This window comes from Neomonachus schauinslandi, chromosome 11, assembly GCF_002201575.2.
Source record: "Neomonachus schauinslandi chromosome 11, ASM220157v2, whole genome shotgun sequence".
In the NCBI taxonomy this organism is placed as follows: Eukaryota; Metazoa; Chordata; class Mammalia; order Carnivora; family Phocidae; genus Neomonachus; species Neomonachus schauinslandi.
In genome coordinates, this window is record NC_058413.1 from 90,972,477 (window position 1) to 90,996,061 (window position 23,585).

A 23,585-nucleotide genomic window follows, 5' to 3' on the forward strand; every position below is an offset into this window, starting at 1 on the left:
AACAAGTAATCCTAAAATTTGTATGGAACCAGAAAAGACCCCGAATAGCCAGAGGAATGTTGAAAAAGAAAAGCCAAGCTGGCGGCATCACAATTCCGGACTTCCAGCTTTATTACAAAGCTGTCATCATCAAGACAGTATGGTACTGGCACAAAAACAGACACATAGATCAATGGAACAGAATAGAGAGCCCAGAAATGGACCCTCAACTCTATGGTCAACTAATCTTCGACAAAGCAGGAAAGAATGTCCAGTGGAAAAAAGACAGTTTCTTCAACAAATGGTGTTGGGAAAATTGGACAGGCACATGCAGAAGAATGAAACTGGACCATTTCCTTACACCACACACAAAAATAGACTCCAAATGGTTGAAAGACCTCAATGTGAGACAGGAGTCCATCAAAATCCTAAAGGAGAACACAGGCAACCTCTTCGACCTCAGCTGCAGCAACTTCTTCCTAGAAACATCACCAACAGCAAGAGAAGCAAGGGCAAAAATGAACTATTGGGATTTCATCAAGATAAAAAGCTTTTGCAAAGCAAAGGAAACAGTCAACAAAACCAAAAGACAACCAACAGAATGGGAGAAGATATTTGCAAATGACATATCAGATAAAGGGCTAGTATCCAAAACCTATAAAGAACTTCTTAAACTCAACACCCAAAGAACAAACGATCCAACCAAGAAATGGGCAGAAGACATGAACAGACATTTTTCCAAAGAAGACATCCAAATGGCCAACAGACACATGAAAAAGTGCTCAACATTGCTCAGCATCAGGGAAATCCAAATAAAAACCTCAACGAGATACCATCTCAGGGCGCCTGGGTTGCTCAGTCGTTAAGCGTCTGCCTTCGGCTCAGGTCATGATCCCGGGATCCTGGGATCGAGGCCCACATCGGGCTCCCTGCTCCGCGGGAAGCCTGCTTCTCCCTCTCCCACTCCCCCGGCTTGTGTTCCCTCTCTTGCTATCTCTCTCTCTGTCTAATAAATAAATTTTTAAAAAAAATCTTAAAAAAAAAAAGAGATACCACCTCACACCAGTCAGAATGGCTAAAATCAACAAGGCAGGATATGACAGATGTTGGCGGGGATGCGGAGAAAGGGGAACCCTCCTACACTATTGGTGGGAATGCAAGCTGGTGCAGCCACTCTGGTAAACAGTATGGAGGTTCCTCAAAAAGTTGAAAATAGAGCTGGCCTATGACCCAGCAATTGCACTACTAGGTATTTACCCCAAAGATACAAATGTAGGGATCCGAAGGGGTATGTGTACCCTGATGTTTATAGCAGCAATGTCCACAATAGCCAAACTATGGAAAGAGCCAAGATGTCCATTGACAGATGAATGGATAAAGAAGAAGTGGTGTATATATACAATGGAATATTATGCAGCCATCAAAAGGAATGAAATCTTGCCATTTGCAACGACGTGGATAGATCTGGAGGGTATTATGCTGAGCAAAATAAGTCAATCAGAGAAAGACATGTATCATATGACCTCACTGATATGAGGCATTCTTAATCTCAGGAAACAAACTGAGGGTTGCTGGAGTGGTGGGGGGTGGGAGGGATGGGGTGGCTGGGTGATAGACATTGGGGAGGGTGTGTGCTATGGTGAGCGCTGTGAATTGTGTAAGACTGTTGAATCACAGACCTGTACCTCTGAAACAAGTAATACATTTTATTAAAAAAAAAAAAGTAGATAGTAGGAAGGGAGAAATGAAGGGGGGGAAATCGGTGGGGCGGACGAACCCTGAGAGACTATGAACTCTGAGAAACAAACTGAGGGTTCTAGAGGGGAGGAGGGTGAGGGGATGGGTTAGCCTGGTGATGGTTATTAAAGAGGGTAAGTACTGAATGGAGCACTGCGTGTTATATGCAAACAATGAATCATGGAACACTACATCAAAAACTAATGATGTAATGTATGGTGATTAACATAACATAATAAAATAAACAATAAATAAAATAAAATATTTAAAGATACAATGTAAATAATATAATTATTATAAATAATATAAAATATAAACACCATATTATAAATATACAATATTTATATAAAATAATATTATATATAAATTTATTATGTTTATATTATAATATACTTATACTTATTTATAATACACTTATATATTATAATTTATAAATAATATACAAATAACATATAAATAATTTCAATTTAAAGGAAAAGGTTTGAGAAAGATGTACCATGCTAACACTAATCAAAGGAAAGCTAGAGTATCTGTATTAATTTCAGATAGTTCAGATTTCAGCAAAAGGAAACTTATCAGAGATAAAGAAAGAATTACATAATGATAAAGGGGTCAACCCCCAAGAAGACGTAACAATTCTTAAGTTCACATGCCAGAAAACAGAGCATCAAAATCCATGAAGCAAAAACTGATAGAACTGAAAAGGGGAATGGATGAATCCACTATTACATCTGAAGACTTGAACATCCCTCTGTCAGTAATCGACAGATCCAGCAGCCTGAAAATCAGGAAGGACACAGTCAAACTGAACAACCTCATCAATCAAATTGATCTAATTGGTATCAAGTCATGAAAAGACATGGCAGAATCTTTAATGCATATTGGTTAATGAAAGAAGCCATTCTGAACAGGCTGTATACTGGGTGGTTCCGACCAGAAATCACCGTAGAAACCAAAAAAGATCAGTGGCTGCCATGAGTAGATGGAGCACGGGGTATTTTTAGGACAGTGAAACTACTCTGATGATACAGTAACAGTGGGTATATGACATTATGCATTTATCAAAGCTCATAGTACACCAGAAAGAGTGAAAACTAACCTAAACTGGACCTTAGTTAATAAGTGTGTCAGTATTGGTTCATATATTGTAATGAATGCACCTCACTAAGGCGAGACATTAACAGTAGAGGAACCCCTGAGTATGGAAGAAGGGGTGTATGGGATCTCTCTGTATTATCTGTTCAATTTTCTGTAAGCCTAAAACTCTCCTAAAAAATAAAGTCTACCAATTAAAAAAGAATTCTGATCATTTTCTTCTCTGAGTCTGGAAGTAATACAAACTTATTTAGGGAATTTGGAAAGTAAGAGAATTGTAAAGAAAGAAATTTACCCCTAGATTACTAAGTAAAGTTCAGGAAAGAATGTTTCCATTTTGAGGCATTTTCTTTTAGTAGGATTATATTCCATATTCCATGTTACAAAATATTTTAATTTTTTATTGTGCTATGAGTTTTTCCATTGTTTCTCCTTATTCTTTATAGTTTTGCTGCATATTATTTCATCATATGGCTGTATCATATTTTATAAAACTTTTGTCCTTGTCCTTTTGCTTGTTTGTTTCTCCTTTTTTTTTTGTTTCAAGTTTTTACTTAAATATACATACAGTATAATATTAATTTCTGGAGCAGAATTTAGTGACTCATGTCCTCTTGTTTCAAATCCTTCAATGCTTTATCAGAATAAATAATACTATGACTATAACTTCAGTGTAAAACTCTTTGGCTGAATTTATGGCAATTTCCTCAGGATAGATTCTTCACAGGGATGGTATTAAATGCATGATGCTTTGGATTTGTCATTTCTTTCCCAGTGAATTTATTCCAATTTGCACTCCCGACAGTAGATAAATACTGTTATGAAATGTCTACTCTTTGTGAGACACGCTGTACTAGAAAGGGTTTAGCTCAGGAGAAGTAATCGCCTTGATTATTTAAAGGCAGTTTACTGTATTCATTTCTCTTTGCATGCCTCTCTTAGTGAAATGACAGTGAAAGGCCATTGCACATCTTTTTTTCCCTGCTTTTGCCTCTGGATACATACATTGTATTCAGTAAGGCTCAGTCTCATTAACTTTACCAGTTTTGGCATCCTTGAATTTGGAGGAAGAGAGAAATATGGGGCTTTGTGAAGCAGGTAAGACACTTTGATGTTTATGATAAATTCTTTAGAGATGTGTAACTTAAATACTCATTTCTTTGTTTTCCCATTAAGGTTAGGTCTTTCACTATGGTCCTCCACAGAACCCTTTACTTAATCTGTTAGAACATTTACTACACCATAGAGCAATTGCCTATTTCTGTGTGGCTTATCCTCACACAAGAATATAAATTCAGTGAGGGTAGTGTCTTTGCTGTTTGGTTATCTCGAAACTGCTCAGGAGAGTAATTGGCACATACTTGATGCTTAATAACTACTTAGTGCAGGAAAGAATGAGGAGTCCAGGAGTTTGAGAAGATTATTTTTTAAAAAAAGCCATGTCTGACTATCAGGCCTATGATTGTAGACACATTTGAAGAGAACATATAGCATGTCAAAACAGAAGTGAATGGTGCATTTTCCCCACAGTGGTTGTTCCCTATTCTTGCTGCTTCATCCTGGGTACAGGCTGTCCCTCAGCCTCCTTCATCTCTGGATGAGAAGTGTCTTTTCCCTACTGTGACTCAGGTCCAAGTGGAACGTACAGGGCACACCATCAGAAATAAGTCTTAATAGGGCAGCATTTTGGAAAAAGTGGAGATTCAACTTCAATGTTTTTGTCAGTTCTTACCACCATAATCTTTCAGTTTATCTCATACGCCGCCTTGGCGTTGACTTCATTAATGCTAAGGGACCTGGAGTGTTCGTGCCTTCACAATGATCAATCATTCACTGGGTTGCCTTCAAAGGAATGCACGTTCTCAGGTGCTTCTGCACCTACCGTGAAGACAAGCCAGTCTTCAGCATTCTGAGGCGAGCTCTCTGGCAAAGAGAAGCAGGGACAGGTGACAGGTGTTTGAATTTTATGAAAGCTTACTTGAAGTTGGGAGTGCATACAAATTTGACAAAGGGATCTAAGGGAGATACTGCCAGTGTGTGGTACCCTTCTCAACGGACGGAGGTGTTTTTATGTCACCGCTGTGACATTAGCGAGAACCAACAATAAAATACATTACGTCTGAATTGTCCTTTTGTTTCTTGAGCATTTCCTCTTTCTAATGTATTTCTCTGTTTCTAGATTCCATATATTGGGTGAAGTTTTGTTTTGCCCATTGGAATCAATTACTCCCTTTGCAATTGAAGGCAAAGGGCCTATTTTGCTGTCCATGGAAGGTATCCTGCTTTCTGCTAATGTTTCCCCAGATATTTAGAGCTGGAAACACTTGATTCCTTCTCATTTACCCTGGCTGTGTTCCAATTCTGACAAAAAACTGACAGTTTTCAATGGACCTCACCCTCCTGGAAAACTGAGATGTCTTCTTGCTGCTCCCAGCCTTCTTGACGGACATACCCAGATATTTCAGTAGCTTACATTTTTATCATCTTATTCTATTCATTTGGGCCTCATTTGTAGGGGCACATTCATATCTATGCTGGGTACCCTGGAAGGGAACAAATGAATCTAAACAGAGCACAGTTCTTTGTGGGAAGCAAGAAAAGGGTCTGTTATCCCATTACCAAGATGGTGGGGGAAGGGCTTTATGAGCAGAAACAGAGATATGAGAGACTGCTCCACAGCCTGCCCACCTCTTCCTCCCCACTCCCTTCCTCAGACTGTCCATCTGGCTAGCTTCCAGTATAGCCAGCAGGGTTCGCAGGTGCAAAGAAATGTATCTTCTGGCTAACTTCAGGGAGTTCTTGGAAGGAACCAGATAGGGTTAGGAGAAGGCAGGCAGCTGGAAACTCGGCCAGGTCACACTGCAGAAACTCTGGTTGGAAAGTAGGGGGAAACTCCTCGGATCTCTTTCTCAGACAACTGAGCACTGCCAGTGGCACCCCCTAATATCGCCACCTTCCAGAGCAGGGAGCGGGCAGGTGTCGTGTCTGCCTTTGGCATTATGAACTCTAAACTGCTTCAGGAGCAGACACCTGAACAGGAGTGTCTGAGTGCCTGAGGTTGGGTGACACTGCTGTTATGGGGGTAGTTTTTCTTTTTTTTTTAAATTTAAATTCAATTAGCCAACATATAGTACATCATTAGTCTCAGATGTAGTGTTCAACAATTTATCAGTTGCATATAACACCCAGTGCTCATCACATCACATGACCTCCTTAATGCCCATCCCCCAACTATCCCATCCGCCCACCCACCTCCCTGTTGGGGAGTGTTAATGGTAGGTATCCTGGTTTTTCCCATAGTGTGGGGATTTAATTAAGACTCATGTTAGAGAAGAATCTGCCAAATAGGACAGACAGTGACACACCTTATTCTTCAATTCTGCCCGAATTTCACTTCCTTCTTGAAGATATTCAGTCTGATTTATCCTGCTATTCCAAGCTTTCATTTTTTGGAAGCTTTTGGCTTAGGGTTTTTAGACCACACATGTAATGTGGATTCCAGCCCCAAACACATCCAAGTGTGGGCTTGCAGTTAGGAATTCCCAGAGGAGTGTTATCTGCTTCATCCAGAGCCAATGCTGAGATGAGACTGTATTATCCCCACGTCCGTATGCGGGACCACTTTTTCCTACTTCACTCACTGGGAATGGAGCCTCCTGGGCCCAGGCTTTGTCTCCCAGCCTTCACAAATGAACAATCGGTCTTGGCAGGTTTCCCAGGACAAGTGTAGGTTCCAGCCTTCACCTGCCTCATAGGATTCCTCCCTTCTTGTCTCTTCTGCCCACCCAGGAACCTCTACTTTCCTGGCAGCTCAGTCATGCACCAAAATTATGCATTCTTCTTTAAACCAGCATTTTAATGCATGCTCAACTGGAAGGAGTTTTTCTGAATTTGAAACTGCTACATGGCTCAAAATGGCTGCCTCTTTATATAATTTTAGATTTTATAAATGAACGAATAAATGAATGATAGTAAATGAATGAATGAAAGTTTTATTTTATACTGTAGTGACTTGGCTATTGCTTTACATTTGCTGAGTCTCATAAGAGTGAAAAAAGCATCAAGAAAAAAAGTCTTTATGCTAAAAGGGAATACTATTTTTTTTTTTAAGTAAACTTTAGAACATTCAACACTGAAACCGGAGGAGATCCTCTGGGTAGAGAGTAGTTACTGGACCCCGTGACACAGGTTCTTTCCCAGGGACTCTTCTTCCCCTCGCCCTTCTGTCTTCTAACTGATGTCAACCCAACAGCATACAGGCCTCAGAGGGTTGTTGCCCCTCAACACTGGAAAAATGACTGCACAAGGCAAGGCCATAACCTTTCAAATAAGACTTCCAAAATGACTGCCCTGAAGGCTAGGGAGCACCTGGGCTGTAGTAAATATATATATATAGTAATTTATATATAATGATATATAATATATAAATATTATATATTATAATAATTTATATATAATAATATATAAAAATTCACTGACACTTAAGATTTGCGTCCTTCCTGGTTTGTATATTAAATCTCAAGAAAAAAGTAAATATACGTATGTACACACACACACACACACACACACATTTTTATAGGGCCAGAAAATAAAATAAAGGCTAGATAAAATAAAACACAGAATATTTGTGGAGAATGTGTCTTACGGGTGTCGTTTCTTATCTTCAGTATGTGCCCCACAGGGGTTACTCTCATCCCTGTACCTGTGGAAAGAGCCTCCTTTCATCCACAGCATTTGGGGTCTCACTTGGACATCTGTATGTCTCAATGTCCAGATATAGTGGGAGACCGGCTTCTCCCTCCTCGGTCTATGCACGGCTATCTTTCTCAGTGTTAGCTTTTGTTTGAAGATCTGCTTCTGCCTTGGGAGACTGACACTGCCAAAGTCTTTAACTTGCAGAAGAAATCCTATTACCTAGTAGAGTTCATCCTTGTTCTCACAGTAAATGAAGGAATTTGAGTTTGAACCAGCCCTGCCTGGCCATAAAGCCCATAAACTTTGCACTGAGTGACATGACTGTATGATTTTAATTTCCCTGAGAATAAGAGAATTTATTCCTGCCTGGAGCTTACCACATGTGTAACCACAAAGTTCTAATCAGAGTTATAATATAAAGCTTCAGTTATATTGCACCCCCGTGCATTGGTAAGAACATAATCTTTTGAGATAAGGTAGGCATGAGATTGCAGCTTTTCTCTGACTTACTAACCAAGTGATTTTGAGCTAATTATTTCACTTTGTTAAACACAGCTTAGTTACTTGAAAGAAGAAATAATAATACATGGTTGCCATTAAGAATAACGTACACAGTTTTTGGAAAGCACTTTGCATAATGCCAGAAACTTCCTCTTTTCCCCTGGTTTTCTTCCTTTCTAAAGGAAATATGAGGCTTCATATTCGACTTAAAATTTACTGAAATTTTCTTTTCAAAATCTATATGATGTGTAAAGACAAAAAAGGAACCCATTTCCTGACTTAAACAACAGTGAGAGTTGGGTTCTGCTACCCCATTTAACAGATGAGGTAAATGAGGCTTAGAGACTTTAATTTGCTGCTTATAGCTAATATGCCAGGAAAATTGTTGAGAAATTATTATATGTTATTTTCCTCCCCCCTCACAGGTAAAATTTTGCAATTTTTCTGCCCTTCTCCAGCCTGGCAGGAATTTTAAGGCTTACTGCTTGAAGAGTTTGGGGCACAGGGGCCCCTGGACTCTAGACACCAGGCATGCTATGGGCAAGGGGACCGAACTTAAAAGATAGGGATTAGGTGAAATTCTTGGGAGTTAATCACCAAACTCTCTGAATGTTGGCATGTTATTATTAAGGCCACTTTCCTTCTGCCTCTTAAATTAGATCAGGGTCTCCTTTCTAGGGAAACTGCCCAGTGTATGAGGAAAGACCTATAGATAATGAAGTTGGGGATTCCTACACGAACCACTGAAGGGTGAAGTCTTCCAGTTTCCAAGTGTGGTTCAAGCCTGTTGAGTGTCCTATCAACTTAGGGCACTCAGTTTCAAGAGAATAGCCATGGATCACCGAGCATTTGAAGAAAGACTATGACATGAATAAAGGAATTCAGATGAAACAGTGAATGTCCTACTGCAGTTGTCCTACATGGCAGAAGGTATCTAGAGGCAGACAGACAGGCAGGAATCTAATGCAGGAAGATAGAACTTGTCATCTTGTATTGGCCAGTCTCATCATGCTTGCGGTGAGCTGGGTGATTTCTACATGGGTTGACCACAAAGTCACCCTGCTGGTTACTGAATTTAATGGGAAAGAAACTGATAGGAAGCCCTGGGACAGGAATGCTCTCTCAAGGCCGCCCTCTGCTGGAATGGAGAATGAGAGTGGGACATAGTCTTTCAGCAATTCTTGGGGGTTACTTCTTTGCCTCCTTCCAAATTTTTGATTTGGCAGGCACTGTGCCCAAGTTTTGTGGTTGGGCCTTGTTGTGTCATGGTAGGGAAAGGAACTGCACTCATTCCAGCTACGTGCACTGACTCAGGCTTCTCCTCTGGGAGTTCTCTTTCCAAACAGCTATTGGACCTAGGCAGGCCAGCAGTGGCCTGTATCTGCTAACATGAATGCTGGCACCTAGCACTTACGCGGTTTCATGTTGATGTCTACTTCCTGGGGTAGGTGCTATGTTTTAGAGGATTTATTGTCTCAAGTTGAGTTTCAAGATTTTATTTATTCATTTATGAGAGAGAGAGAGAGAGAGGGTGTAGGGGAAGGAGCAGAGGGAGAGGGACAAACAGCTGAGCACAGAGCCTGATGTGGGGCTCCATCCCATGACCCTGAGATCATGATCTGAAATCAAGAGTCAAATGCTCAACCGACTGAGCCACCCAGGCACCTCTCAAGTTGAGTTTAGATGTAGGGGAGTGGTACAGGTTTGAAGCGGTGTTGGAGGAAAGAAGTGAATGCAGTGCGAAAGGAGTTGATGTTGATTTTCCATCACCATTCCCTAGAAAGAGAAATTAGAGGAACTGATGGCTTTTTCCCACTTAATGGTGAAGAAACAGGCAATGTGAGGTTGAGGTTCTCCCTCAGTGGACAGTTTAGTAAGCAAATAGCATCACAAAAAATAGGGGTCAGGTCTTACCTCCCAGTGATTCCACATTCTCTTTAATCAGGATTGTGAAGTGGCTGAATGAATTGAGAGCCCAAAACAACACATGGTTTGGATGGGGCTCACAATGATATGGAAAGAAAAGTAGAGAAGGAATAGAAGCAACATTTATCCAGCACATATTATGTACCAGGGTTTTAGGCACTAACAATATCTATCAGTAGCTTTGGAGGTGGGGAATGAAACAGTCAGAAACAATAATTTTCTTGCTGAAGAACTTCTGAGGCTCTAATCTTGGAAAAGATTATTGTGCCCCCAATAATGAGACTTACATGGTTTGAAACCTTATTTTTCAAGTTAATAAAAATTAATCTGAAGATAAAATAGCTTGTTCTAGATTTTTGATTGAAAAATTATGGAAATGGTAATAGTTTAAGCTGAACTATCTTACTATCTGTCCCCCCAACCCCCCGCTTTTTCAGTCTCCAAAGTGCAGTCAGTCTTCACACAGGTGCTTTTCAAACTATAGGCTACAATTCAAAGGTGGCCCATGACAACAACACAGTGGTGCAGAACTCTTGGAAAATGTCAGGGACATCAGCAACAGAGGGAAGCACATAGCTATGAACTTGACCATCAGATCCCAGGAAGGTACCAGGCAGGCAGGGCCCCTGTAGAGGCAGTGGGGGACCTGTGAGCATGTGCTCTGCGTTTGTGTGTGCAAGTGATAATAAGCAATATTATTATTATATATAATTTATATATTATATATAAATATAGAATTATATATGTAAATATATAATTGCTATATGTAGCAATGTATAATATTGCTGAGTGTAGGCATGCACAGCTGTCAGGATGGAATCCCAGGATAAGCAGAGTGAGGACACAATAGATTTAGGCAGCTGGTTCTGAGCAGGAAGTGTGTACAGTTCCAGTCTTGGGAGTATCTGTGCTAGGAGCAGGAGATGATTCTGTAAATAACATGGCAGGCTATGGGCCAGGACACTGGTAATTACAGGGAGATTTGACCTTGAATATGTCCTTGCTGGTAGAGGATGCAGAGATTGGGACTTTACCTGGGAATGGTACCAGTGTGCTGTCTCTGAGTAGGTGGAGCCCTGTGGTTTTATGCTGCCCTCTTCTTAATGAGGTGTGTGGGCAGAGAGAGTGCTGTGGGGCCAGGCCACCCATTTAATTGGTGTGGATTTGGTTTGATTTTTTAAAAAATGCATCAAAGGTCTGCATTTTGTTGTTTGGGGTAGGAATAGAGATCCAAAACTCAGTTAGGATTGCTTCCACTTATAGTATACTTTGTCCCAGGGATGTTTGGCTCTGGGCCCTGGATTTATTTCCCAAAACTACTCTGCATTTGGTACACATTTTATCTCCCTGACTTTGGTCTTTTTCTAGAATGTTTCAGTCTCATTGTTACAGTTTCCTTTTGGACCCAAAGTTCTGGAAAAGTTAGGGGATGCTTGGCAGAAAAGAAAATATTAGAAAGATCATGAACTTTGAAATTTGGAGGCAAGAAATCCCCACTGGGGTTATAAAGATTATTTGTGACCCAGTTTTCTTTTCTGGAAAAGTAGGAACATAGTATATTCTCCCAGAATTGCAAGGATTGATTAAGATATGGCATAAAGTGGGTTTCAAACTATACAGTGGGGTATAAGTGTCAAGCTCTTGCTTTAAATGTGGGTTTTGAACTTACTGAGGCAGGGTGATAGGGAAGGCAGAAGTATTAGGAATACATTCTCAGGGAAGATTAATTATTTGTCAGGACTGTATCCCTTCCTTGGTCATATGGCAGAAGCTCCATCCAAAGGGAGGGAGTTGGGGACAGATGGTGCAAGGAGGGGGTCTAAGAAAGTTATTTTTTTAGGAGATATTGAAATTTGAAGTGTTTGTTTATGGAAAAACCATTCGGCCAATGTACAGAGAGACTACAAACTCAAAGAAAATGGACTATCAGTGGCTAAGAATTTGGCTACTAGATTAAGACAATTTGGATTTGCTTCTTGGCCTGTCACTTCTGTGAATTCTAGAAAATTAGCAACTTCTGTAAAATTCAGTTTCTTCATTTGTAAAGTTAGTATAATTTTTATACTAAAATTAGTATAATAACAAGTAGCAAGTAACAGTATAAGAATTGATTTCATTACGAATTAAATGAGATAGAGTATACACACAGTACAATGCCTGGCTTATAGTAAGCATCTAAGAAGTGTTAACCATTCATATTAGTGCTGTAATTTGAAAAAGCTTGAGTCTTAAATATTTACTTGTTCCTAGCACACGTTAAAATTATATTTCATATATAATTATACATATATTATATATCAATTATATTTTAATGATGAGGCAACCAGCAGGAAGACGAAGAAGCTGATTCTGAGAGCATGTGAAGTATAGGTGCACATCCACCCCCCCCAATTTTATATAAGTATATATAAAATCAAATACATACATGTAGATGGTGAGGTAAAGCATGCTAAAATAAGATTTCCACTTTATTTATTTATTTATTTATTTTTAAAAAAATTTTTTAAATTTATTTTTGAGAGAGAGAATGACAGAGAGAGAGAGAAGGAGAAGGGTGAGGGTCAGAGGGAGAAGCAGACTCCCCGCCGAGCAGGGAGCCCGATGCGGGACTCGATCCCAGGACTCCGGGATCATGACCTGAGCCGAAGGCAGTCGCTTAACCAACTGAGCCACCCAGGTGCCCGCATTTTATTTATTATTATTATTATTATTTTTAGAGAGAGTGACACATAGTAAGCATTTAAAATAGCAAGCATTTATACTTACAGTACAGGACGTAAGTATAAATTAGACAAATACATTTGGCAGCTGTCAATTGTACAGAATGGGCTAATCTTAGCCAGTATGGAGTGACTATATGTTTATCTCCAGAGCTCCCTAGGGCATGGTACTAACCGTTAGCCAATCCTATTTCCATAGGTGTTTCCATAGGTAAACCACACATAAAGGGTGTTTTATAACCATGGGTCACATCCTGTTTGGGCAGGATGTGACAGCTTGCCAACACTATCTAGTAATAATAATTGGATTATAATAATTCAATATAATAATAATAATAATAATTGCATCTGGTTTCAGCAGAGCCTGAGGGGTTTCAACAGTTCAGGCTAGTCACATACGTTGACTATACCTACAAGACCGCTCAGTATAAGAGTAGCAGACCTTGCACTTCTAGGTACCAAGACGTTTCCGATATAGCTGGTGGTGGTTTAAGACCTGAAGACAAACTGCATGTTGTGTAAGCCGGTGGTGGGAGGGCAAGGAAGCTCGTGCCAGAAATATCTGGACCCTTTCATTGCATACCCTTCTGCTACTGCAGTATTTTTTACTTGAGATAAAGCTGTTATTAGAGAATAAAGGTTTGAATCTTGGGAGTCCTTTTAGCAGTTGAATACTTAAGGCAATTAACAGTTAATTAACACAGCAATAGATGATATTGAAACCTTAGGAGTGAGTGGAATTACAGTTTGAGGAGATAAGAAAGGCGAGGTTGGAAATTTGAGGTAATTCATCATTTAATGATAGGCAGTGAAGAAGCCATCTGCTGTTCTGTACAAAACATCACGAGGTAAATAAGGCAGGTTTTGATATTCCTGTGGACAGAAGAAGACATCCCAGACTGAGAGACATTTTTAATTTTCCAAGGCCACACAACTAGGTCTTTAGACTCCTAATCCTGGTTCCTTCACTCTATCACACTGCTTCTTGATTAAAACTAGTTTTTAGAGAAGTTCTCTAGAGAAACCTTTGAAAAATGCAAGAAAACATTACAGAGGTTTTGTGGCTTTTCTGACCAGAGGAGAGGTTAAAAAATAGAGTCTTTGGCTTCCTACAATTAGAATTTCTGAGACATTTCTGTCCAACAAGTTAAGTCTGTTGCTTCCTACAAGTTGGTGAATCTTCATTTTTAGGATTTATTTTTTTTGAATCAATTGAGACATCTCCACTAATGCCTAGAATAACCTCCCTTCCATCAAACTGCCTTTAAATGAGGCCATGTTATCTCCTTGAATTTGTCCCCTCTAGCATGATCTTGGAACATGGCATGCCCTTAACACACCTTGAAATCATATATTTTACACTGCTAGTGTTAGTGTAATTTGCTTTTTATAGCACATATATTGCTGAGTTAAATGTCATTTAAAAATGGATTCCTATTTTAAGAGCCACAAACTGTGGGCTATGATGAAACTGAGCTCCGGGCAGCTCCCGACTTGGGAAGGCTCAGTAGCTCTTTCTGTCACTGAGTAACTTTCCTTTGCCAGTCTTCAATATGTTGGGAGCTTTCTTCTATTCTGTAAATATCTTGATCCTAGAGGTCACACCCAATAGGCACACATCATTTGGCATGACTGTCAGTTCAGCGTCAACATTAGTATATTTAAAATGTCAAAAATATTTACAGTTATATATAAACCAGTTATATATAACCTACATTATTTATTTTTTCAGAAAAGGGCTTACATAACTATTTATAGGACACTTCCAAGAAATTCCTTCAGTATTTGAAAAATAAATGTACCCCTGAATTGATCAGTTTTTCACATCTGGGCTTTTTTTTTTTTTAAAGATTTTATTTATTTTTTTGACAGAGAGAGAGATAACGAGAGCAGGGGGAGTGGGAAAGGGAGAAGCAGGCTTCCCGCCGAGCAGGGACCCCGATGCGGGGCTCGATCCCAGGACCCTGGGATCATGACCTGAGCCGAAGGCAGATGCTTAATGATTGAGCCACCCAGGCACCCCGTCACATCTGGGCTTTTATTGAACTATATTTATATTTCTTTCTCCTGAACTTAGTAAGTATTAATGAACATTATACGTGTTCATCATTGTGTTCAATATTGGGTGTGTAAATTAAATAGCATTTCAAAATGATTGTGCCTTGCAGTGGCTTGTAATATAGTTGGGGCTCAGAAAATTCACTCCTGAAGCAGTGAATGAAAAGCAGAATCTGATCAAGTGGTTAAGAAAAGAAATAGAGGAATAAGGGCCCTGTGATACTTCATTAATTCACAATTACAATTGACCCCTGAACAACGCAGGAGTTAGGGGCACCAAATCCCATGAAGTAAAAAAATCTGAGTGTAACTTTTGACTCCCCCACAACTTAACTCATAGCCTACTGCTAACCAGAAGCCTTTACCGATAACATAAACAGTTGATTAACACATATTTTGTATATGTATCACATACTGTATCTTTACAATAAAGTAAGCTAGAGAAAAGAAAGTGTTATTAAGAAAATCAGAAGGAAAAGAAAGTACATTTATAGTACTGTACTGTGTGTATTGAAACAAATCTGTGTGGCCTGCAACAATTCAAACCCACATTGTTTGAGGGTCAACTGTACTTATTAAACGTTATGACAGTTGATCCTCAGAACAATCCTATATGTTAGGTGTCAATATCTCTGCTTATAGATGGGGTTCCTGAGACACAAACATGATAAGCTTATTCCGCCAGTGAGTGATGTGATCAGAACCCAGATCATCTGGCTACAAAGCCTGCTCAGAACCACCACATTTGTCTTCACTGACATTTACTAATGACTTCCTCACTTGTGTAGAAAGGTTCCATCCTTTACCTTTGACTTGTGGTTTCTGGGATCCTCTACTTACATGATTTCCCAATACACGTCTCCATGATCTCCCAAGCTCCCCTGTAGGGCTGATGGCCGTTTACTGACCATCCCTCTTAGATATACTTCTAGCACAGGACATTCGGGTTTAAATTCTAGCTCTTTATTTCCCTTTTTTCTGTGTCCTGGAATTGAAATCTTCATCACCTTTGATATTTGAACTTTCATCTCCATTCTCCACCCCCATGATCATTAATCTAGCAAATCCTGCTTATGCCTTCATCACTACAAATGCCTAGGGGTTCAAAAAGACTAGGCTGTCTTAACTACGAGGTAAGTATGTTTGATTCCTTTGATTCAAGGAAATGTTCTTGTGTGGAGTAGCATAATAATAAAACCTATTAACAGGATTTTTGTAAAAACTAATGAATTAATTGTGTAAAGCACTTAGCATAGTTCCTGACATGTAGTAAGCATTTAAAAAATGTAAAATATTAGTTCTAGCATTAATATTCTTGAATCCATTGGGTGGTATTTTTAAGCATGCCAAATCTGTACTTTCTGAAGATTATTCATTTCCTATAAATGACATAATGTATGTAAAACTAGCTAGCTTGGTACATAGTGTTCACTGTGTGTTCATTACTGCCCTGCCCCCATATAGACCTCTCAGGTCTACAGTCTAGGATTCTATGTTAAAAATGTATATGATTTATGTAGAGATTTATGTGTTAAGGAGGTGAAAATGCTTAATAAAATACATTGAGATTAAATATATGCAGAACCACATAACTCTTGATATTTGCTTTCTCAGAAGTTAACTGTGGCTATTTCAAACAAAGATCTTTCAGCTGCCATCTTTTCTCTTCAGTGAGGTTCTGTGTCTCTTCTTATGGAAGTGTCACTTGTGCGTGGACTCCTCTGTGTGTGGTGATGGTCAGTGTACTTGGGACCAGCATCGTGCCACCAGAAGTCTGAGGGTTAATGCATAAGAGACACTGTATTGCATTTACAGGTGACACGCATGGAATGACACAAATAGATTATAATGGGAAAAAAAGATGGAAAAAATAGAAATAAATAAATAAAGAAGCACTATATAGAGATTCAAGTTTTGGAAAGAGGGCAACTTTGCAACAAAAGAATACAGTTAAGAATAGTTCTTCCTACACTGCTTCCTGCTTGGGCTTCATCTGCTCTTCAAGGAACATGACTTTAGTGAAGCCCCAGTTGAGAAGATTTTGAAATGTAGTTCCCATGGCAACAGGCTCTGAGGTGACATAAATCCAAAGGAACTTTTCTTGGTTGTTCTATCATCCAAACAAGAATCCTCTAAGGCTCCTAGAGAAAAGTCAACTTTTAATGAAGCTTGGGTCTTCTTTGCTGTCTGTGCCCCATGGAGCTCTTTTCCTGTGGGTCTTATTTCAGGTTTGTAATAATGATTTATTTTCTTTAATTGTGAGTTGCTTACAGGAGGAATGAGAGTGGGGATTGGGATTTATTGTAATCACCACAGCAGTGGCAAATTTCTAAGTGTAAGATTTGTGCTTGAGGCCTTGAGTGATTAAATATATATCCCTCGTGTGAAAGACAGGCAAGCAGTGGGAATGCACAAATGTCATCCAACACTCACACAAGAAGACATGAGCACACACACAGGACTGATATAGGAGTTGTAATTAGCTTGCCAAGTGGAGGACAGACAGCTGCCAAAGCAATTCTGATTACGAACCCACCACATGATGACTTCAGCTGCCCCATCCCCACCAAAATGTACCTCTCATCAATTGAGTGCTGTTTCAAATTTCATAGAGATATGTTTTTTTGGTTATAGAATTTGACTTCATTAAAAAAATAATTTCTGGAAGAAGGTGTGGAATGTGGATGATCCCCAACAAGTCCTTCATAGACTGTGTTGATGAATTTGTAAGATCTTTCCTGAGAACTGCTTTTGACAATCAAAGGTAGAACAAGCATTAGGACTGTGTGTGTTTGGGGAAGAGGAGTTTTTGCCAAGACTAGAAATGGGCACAGAAAGAGAAGCATGGAAGCTGTGAAGGAAACCTCACCTGACTTCATAATTTGGCCTTTGTGGTATGGTTATTTGAAGAATAGGTCATTCATGGTGGGACAGGAAGTAGGGACAGGTGAAATACTCAAGGATCCTGATCCTGTTTGTGGATTAAGTTATGTTGGAGAGTTGGGTCTTAGATAAAGTTTTGAAGAAAAAACATTATTCCCAAATTTATCTTATTTCCAGCAATCAGCTCTCCTCTTCCTCCCTTTATTAGCTTTTGTCTTGCCCCTTTCAGGCTCATCTAGCTCTTAGAAGCTTTTTCTTCCCCTCATTCCCTCCCAAAATGATATATATTTTATGTATGTTTTATGTATATTTCCTATAACATTTATTGAGGTTCCTCCATGTGTCAGCCTCTTTGCTAGGCTCTTCCATTTTATGATTTAATTTAACCTGCACAACAAACTTATGGACTATTATCATTATCCCCATTTTACATATGAGGAAGGTTGAGAATATGAGATTAATAAATGTTTTATGAGCTGCTGCAAGCCAGGTTTGATATTTGGTTTTAAAGATATACACATGGATAAACCTAGTTCCTATCCACCACAGCTCATGGAAGTATATGGGTGATCACAAAGACAGCAAAACATCATGAGGAGAGCGGCAGTAGATCTAAGGACAAGCTACTATATGACTTTCTGGCTAATCTGCATGAGGGTATAAGCTGGTAATGATTTGATATCCTATTTCTTCTGGCATTTTGGCATTTTGCTCGGGCATACTCAAGACATACAAATTTTCTGAAACATGGAATTTCTGGTACTTGATAAATTTAGTGACTCTTATTTAGTTTCCTGACCTGGAATCAAACAGGTTTGGGTGAGGCTTCTTCCTCCCAGGTGGAGTAAGGCATATTTTGGTCAGACTTGCTCCAAATACTATCTTAGGAGCACCTTAGATGGGGTTTCCATAAAAAAGCTGTGCTGGGGACAAGGATTTGTGTGCATGTAGCTTATTTTTGGAAGTGACCTGAGGGAAGAGGAAGAGTGAAGCAGGGAAGGATGGGAAGCCAATCCAAGGTGGGCTATTGAGGTGTTTACCTTAATGGGAAATTCACAATCAATCCCTCTGAGGCCCCTTTGAGAATCAATGAAGAACAAAGCACCAGAAACACAGAAGAACAGAGCATTTATCCACTGACTCCCATGGGGGGTTACCTCCTTCATGCTTCCAGGTTTGCACATGCACCAGAGCGGTTGGGTGCATTCCGGCAGACAGCCTGTGTGTGGTGGCAGGGACATCTTAGGGCAGAAAGCAGGAGAAAGTGGTGCAGCTGGTGGATTGTGTTTTGACTGCAACTGCATGCAGCCAGCTGCCACGGCAACAGCAGAAGCCAAAAAGATAGGCTGAAATGAGGCAGAAACGATGTCTGACACAGAGAGCTTAGTGATGGGATGTGAACTCAGGGCCTTGAAAACATGTTCAGAGTGGACAGTAGATGATACCATGGCTATAAAAGGCAGGGGCCAGCCACATTATGTGATTTGCAATGTGCTAAAACATTTAGAAAGGCCTTTTGCTCCATTTTTCTCTTTCTCGTTCTGAAAGTCCATCCTTTGTCACTTTTCTTATTGTTGTGCTTTGAGTTAAAGCATCTTGCCTGAATTACAAGATAGAACATTGCCTGGAGGGACTATTGTATCAAGTCATTGACATCCAATAGCCTATTAGACTGATTGGTCTTCCTCAGCACACCTGATCATGTCATTCCCCTGGTCATGCCATTCCTCTGTTCAACATGTTCCATGGATTCACACTGCATACACGTGTCTTGGCATTTAAGTTTCTCCCCAATCTGACCCTGGGGTGCTGTTCCAGGTTTGACGTCCAATTATGTCCTTTACTTGTACTCTGAATTGTAGTCAACCAAATCAAAGACCAGGTAGGCTTCTTCTGGATAGGCTAGAAAACCCCTCCAACTGGAGGAGTTAAAGATTCATGTTTTATTCCAGACTCTACCACCAACCAGCTTGTGACTGGTTGGGCTTCAGTTTTTCTGTGTGGAAGACATAGGGTAGGAGGGTTAGATCAGTGAATCCCAAACCTGGCTAAATATCCCAATCACTAGGGATAGATTTAGAAGAAAAAAACAGATTATAAAGTCTTACTTCTGGAGATTTTTATTTCTTATGTTTATATTGGAGTAACAGAACATGTACTTTTAATATGCACAGATTTATCTGACTCAGTTGTATAGCTAGATTTGTGAACCACAGGACTAGATTTTAATATTGTTTCAAATCTATGAGACCCCAAAAATGTGAATTAGCTGTCACTGAGCTCAAGCAAGACTCTAAGAGACTGGGGCACAATGGGATAACTTCGGTCATGAGGGAGAGTTAGAAAATGAGCAAAGTAAGCAAAACAGGGAAACAAACGTTGGTGGGTCTGGTGGGAAGAAGAGGGGTCAAGCTACAAGGCCATGAGAGTCAGCATGAGGGCACTGAGAGCCTCCTGAAGGAGAGCTGACAGGATGGAGGACAGGGGCCATCAAGAATTCCAACAATTTAGCAATTTTGGAAAAATATGATCTTAACTGACAGGGTTTTCTCTTTACTGCCAAGCTCAAATTCCAAGAGATCACAGGGAGTTTCTGTTTCTCCTTGGACTAGATATCATGCAAATTCTGTGATAAACTGAAATTTAAGTAGTGTATGGAATGTCCTTCTCTGAACTTGAATAGCATTTTATTTTTACCTTTTCTGGATCTTATCATGTTTTTTCAGTAAAATAAGTTCGGTGTGTTCTAGCTTATCTTTTCCAGTAGAATGTCAGACCCCTGAGAGCAAGGACCCTGCTCATATATTTCATTATTTCCCACAGGAAGAGGTTAAACACAATTATTAAGAACAACAGATTTGGAGTAAGATGGACCTAGATTTCATATGGTCTTCGTAATTTAACATCTGGTGAATTACTGCATCTCTAAAATGGGAGTGATAAAACCTAGTTCAAAGGATTTGAGGGAGAATTAAAAGGAAGTATTGTATGTGAAATGGTATTGGATTCTGGCCTGCTGGAGTCAGTACAGAAGTGCTAGGACAGGAAGAATGTTTGGTATATATAGTAAGTGCTCAATTAATGGTAAGTTATCATTTTTGCACAATACTTTGCATTTTACTGAATAGATGTTAATTGGACAAATAAATAATGTTTCTAAAAGCCCATTCAAATATTATCAAGGGTACAAGAAAATATTCCTTTTTTTTAAAAGTTAGTTTCTAGGGTCAGACTTGCTCCAAATGCTATCTCAGGGGCACCTTAGATGGGGTCCCGAGGGATCCTCTGACTTTCTACTTCTAATCAGGTCCCCAGATCCTTAAATCCAGAATAAAACTGCTCAGTCTCCTGTCACCAGATGGCACGGGTCTCCCTTCTACAAACTGGGAAACAGCCTTGGGGCAAAGCCTCCATCAGGTATCACCTTCTTTAGCTCAGAACAAATTCTAAGGCAGTCCAAATTCTGATCCTTCAAACAGAACAGGAGCTAAAATGGTCTGTGCTTAGTTCCTTTACCTGTGTTAGCACCACACCCATTTATCTGTCTGAACAATTGTGGATAAGAATTGGACTGAAAGGTGCATCATTAGGGCTCTAGGCTGAAGGAGGGTGAGCGACTGAATCTGGGCTGAACTTTTCATAAGTCCCCAACCTCAGGTAGTAAAGGCTTTGGGAAAGACCACCTCCCTTTTCTGTGCTGTCTGGGGTGACCATGAAGTGGAAACTCCAGGCACAGTTGGGCTGGCTCCAACCTCTGAGAGGACTCTCTCCAGATATTGGCTCCAGGTTTTATAATCTTGAGCAGAAGTTGGAGTTGGAAGGACACAATAATGGACCAAAGTAAAGACACGGGAGACTCCTCAGCTCATCTTTGAGACCATTCTTCCTGGCAGCATCTGCCCTCACCATGGAGAAAGGTCCATCCTCCAGAGGGTGCTCCAGTGGAAGAGTCCTTAGGGGGCCATGAGAACAGACCCACAGGCATCTTGAGAGGCCTTTCTGCTGAAGTCCAAAATCTCTCTCTGTGGATCCAGTTCTCAAGAACGGGAGGTGACTGGGAGGAGAGAGGGGGGGTCTCTGTCTCTCTGTTTCTCTCTTTTCTCTCTTTCTCCCCCACTAAGAGACTCTTTCTCCTTGTTCCCACAGAATGCCTTTAATAAGAATGGGAGCTGAGAACTCCTCTGTGACAGAGTTTATCCTTGCAGGCCTAACCAACCAGCCGAGACTCCAGATCCCTCTCTTCTTCCTGTTTCTGGGTTCCTATGTGGTCACCATGGTGGGGAACCTGGGCCTGATAACCCTGATTGGGCTGAATTCTCACCTACACACCCCCATGTACTTTTTCCTTTTCAACTTGTCCTTCATAGATTTCTGCTATTCTACTGTTATCACGCCCAAGATGCTGATGAGTTTTGTCTTGAGAAAGAACATCATCTCCTATGCAGGGTGTATGACTCAGCTCTTCTTCTTTCTTTTCTTTGTCGTCTCTGAGTCCTTTATCCTGTCAGCAATGGCATATGACCGGTACGCCGCCATCTGTAACCCACTGGTGTACACAGCCACCATGTCTCTTCAGGTCTGCTTATTCCTCCTGTTGGGTGTCTATGTGATGGGGTTTGCTGGGGCCATGGCCCACACAGCATGCATGGTAAGACTGACCTTCTGCACCAACAATCTGGTTAACCACTACATGTGTGACATCCTTCCCCTTCTTGAGCGTTCTTGCACCAGCACCTATGTAAATGAGCTGGTAGTTTTTGTTGTTGTGGGCATTGATATTGGTGTGCCTACAGTTACCATCTTCATTTCTTATGCCCTCATCCTCTCCAGCATTCTCCGTATTTATTCTACCAAGGGCAGGTCCAAAGCCTTTAGCACCTGCAGCTCCCACATAATTGCGGTTTCTCTCTTCTTTGGGTCAGGGGCATTTATGTACCTCAAACCATCCTCTCTTTTACCTATGAATCAGGGGAAAGTGTCCTCCTTGTTCTACACCATTGTTGTGCCCATGCTCAACCCGCTAATCTATAGCTTGAGGAATAAGGACGTCAAAGTTGCTCTGAAGAAAACATTGAGCAAAAAACCATTCTCTTGAGAAAGGGGTAATACTTAGGAAAGGGCCTTTTCCCCTTCCTTATATGATTCAGGTTCCATTGGTTACTTGGAAATTTTAACTCTTTCTCAAAGAAGTTCATCCTTACCATTTTATGCATCCTTTAATTTAAGAAGATTCTTAAAACTACAGGGTACTCACCTTTAGTGGACCATTAAGGATCATTTAATCAGTTCTCTCATATTTCTGAGAATAGATACAGGTTTATGTACCTTCTCCAAAGTCACTCAGTTATTCAGCAGCACAACTGTGACTAGGATATAGGCTTTTGATTTCTTTTCTTTTTTTTTTTTAATTTAAGTTCAATTAGCCATCATTAGTTTTTGATGTAGTGTTCAATGATTCATTAGTTGTGCATAACACCCAGTGCTCATCAGTAGCCTTTTGATTTCTAATACTAGTTGCTTTCCACTATGGTTCACTTTCTTCCTTCATCAGCACTGGAAGATTTCATTTCAAATGTGAACTGATCTAGGATGTTAAGATCTGGTTCTTTCTACAGAAATTTCATGCAACTTTTCAAGGGCTAATTTTAAATACCACATTTTTGCAAAGAAGGTAGGAGGTATAAAACTTTGTTGAGATGGTCTTGGCTAAATGACCAAATTCTTGAAGAATTTTTCAGAGTACTTGGGGGAAGTATGCTAGGACCCAGACAGCAGCAAGCATGGTACCTCCTAAGAAGGCGGTGTGGAGCTTCAGGGACTTGGACTTTAAAGGATTTGGTCATGCTGGCTGGATGACCTTATAGAAAATGTCAACGTTATGAAGTACAGGATTTGGGAATTTTTTTATACACAATCATTTCCTTGTTTCAAACTGTGCTTTTAAAACCTGAGTGGAGAAGTCTGAAGCTCAGGGGTCAGCTAAAAATCTGG

General features: G+C 40.1%; 1 protein-coding gene across 1 annotated transcript; it reads left to right on the plus strand.

The window, feature by feature from the left end:
* Positions 1-21,741: 21,741 nt before the first annotated feature.
* On the plus strand, positions 21,742-22,689 carry LOC110586188 (olfactory receptor 145). The gene has a single exon (XM_021696370.1). It carries the CDS (start codon positions 21,742-21,744, stop codon positions 22,687-22,689), a length of 948 nt encoding a protein of 315 aa, XP_021552045.1.
* The last annotated feature ends 896 nt before the right edge of the window (positions 22,690-23,585 follow it).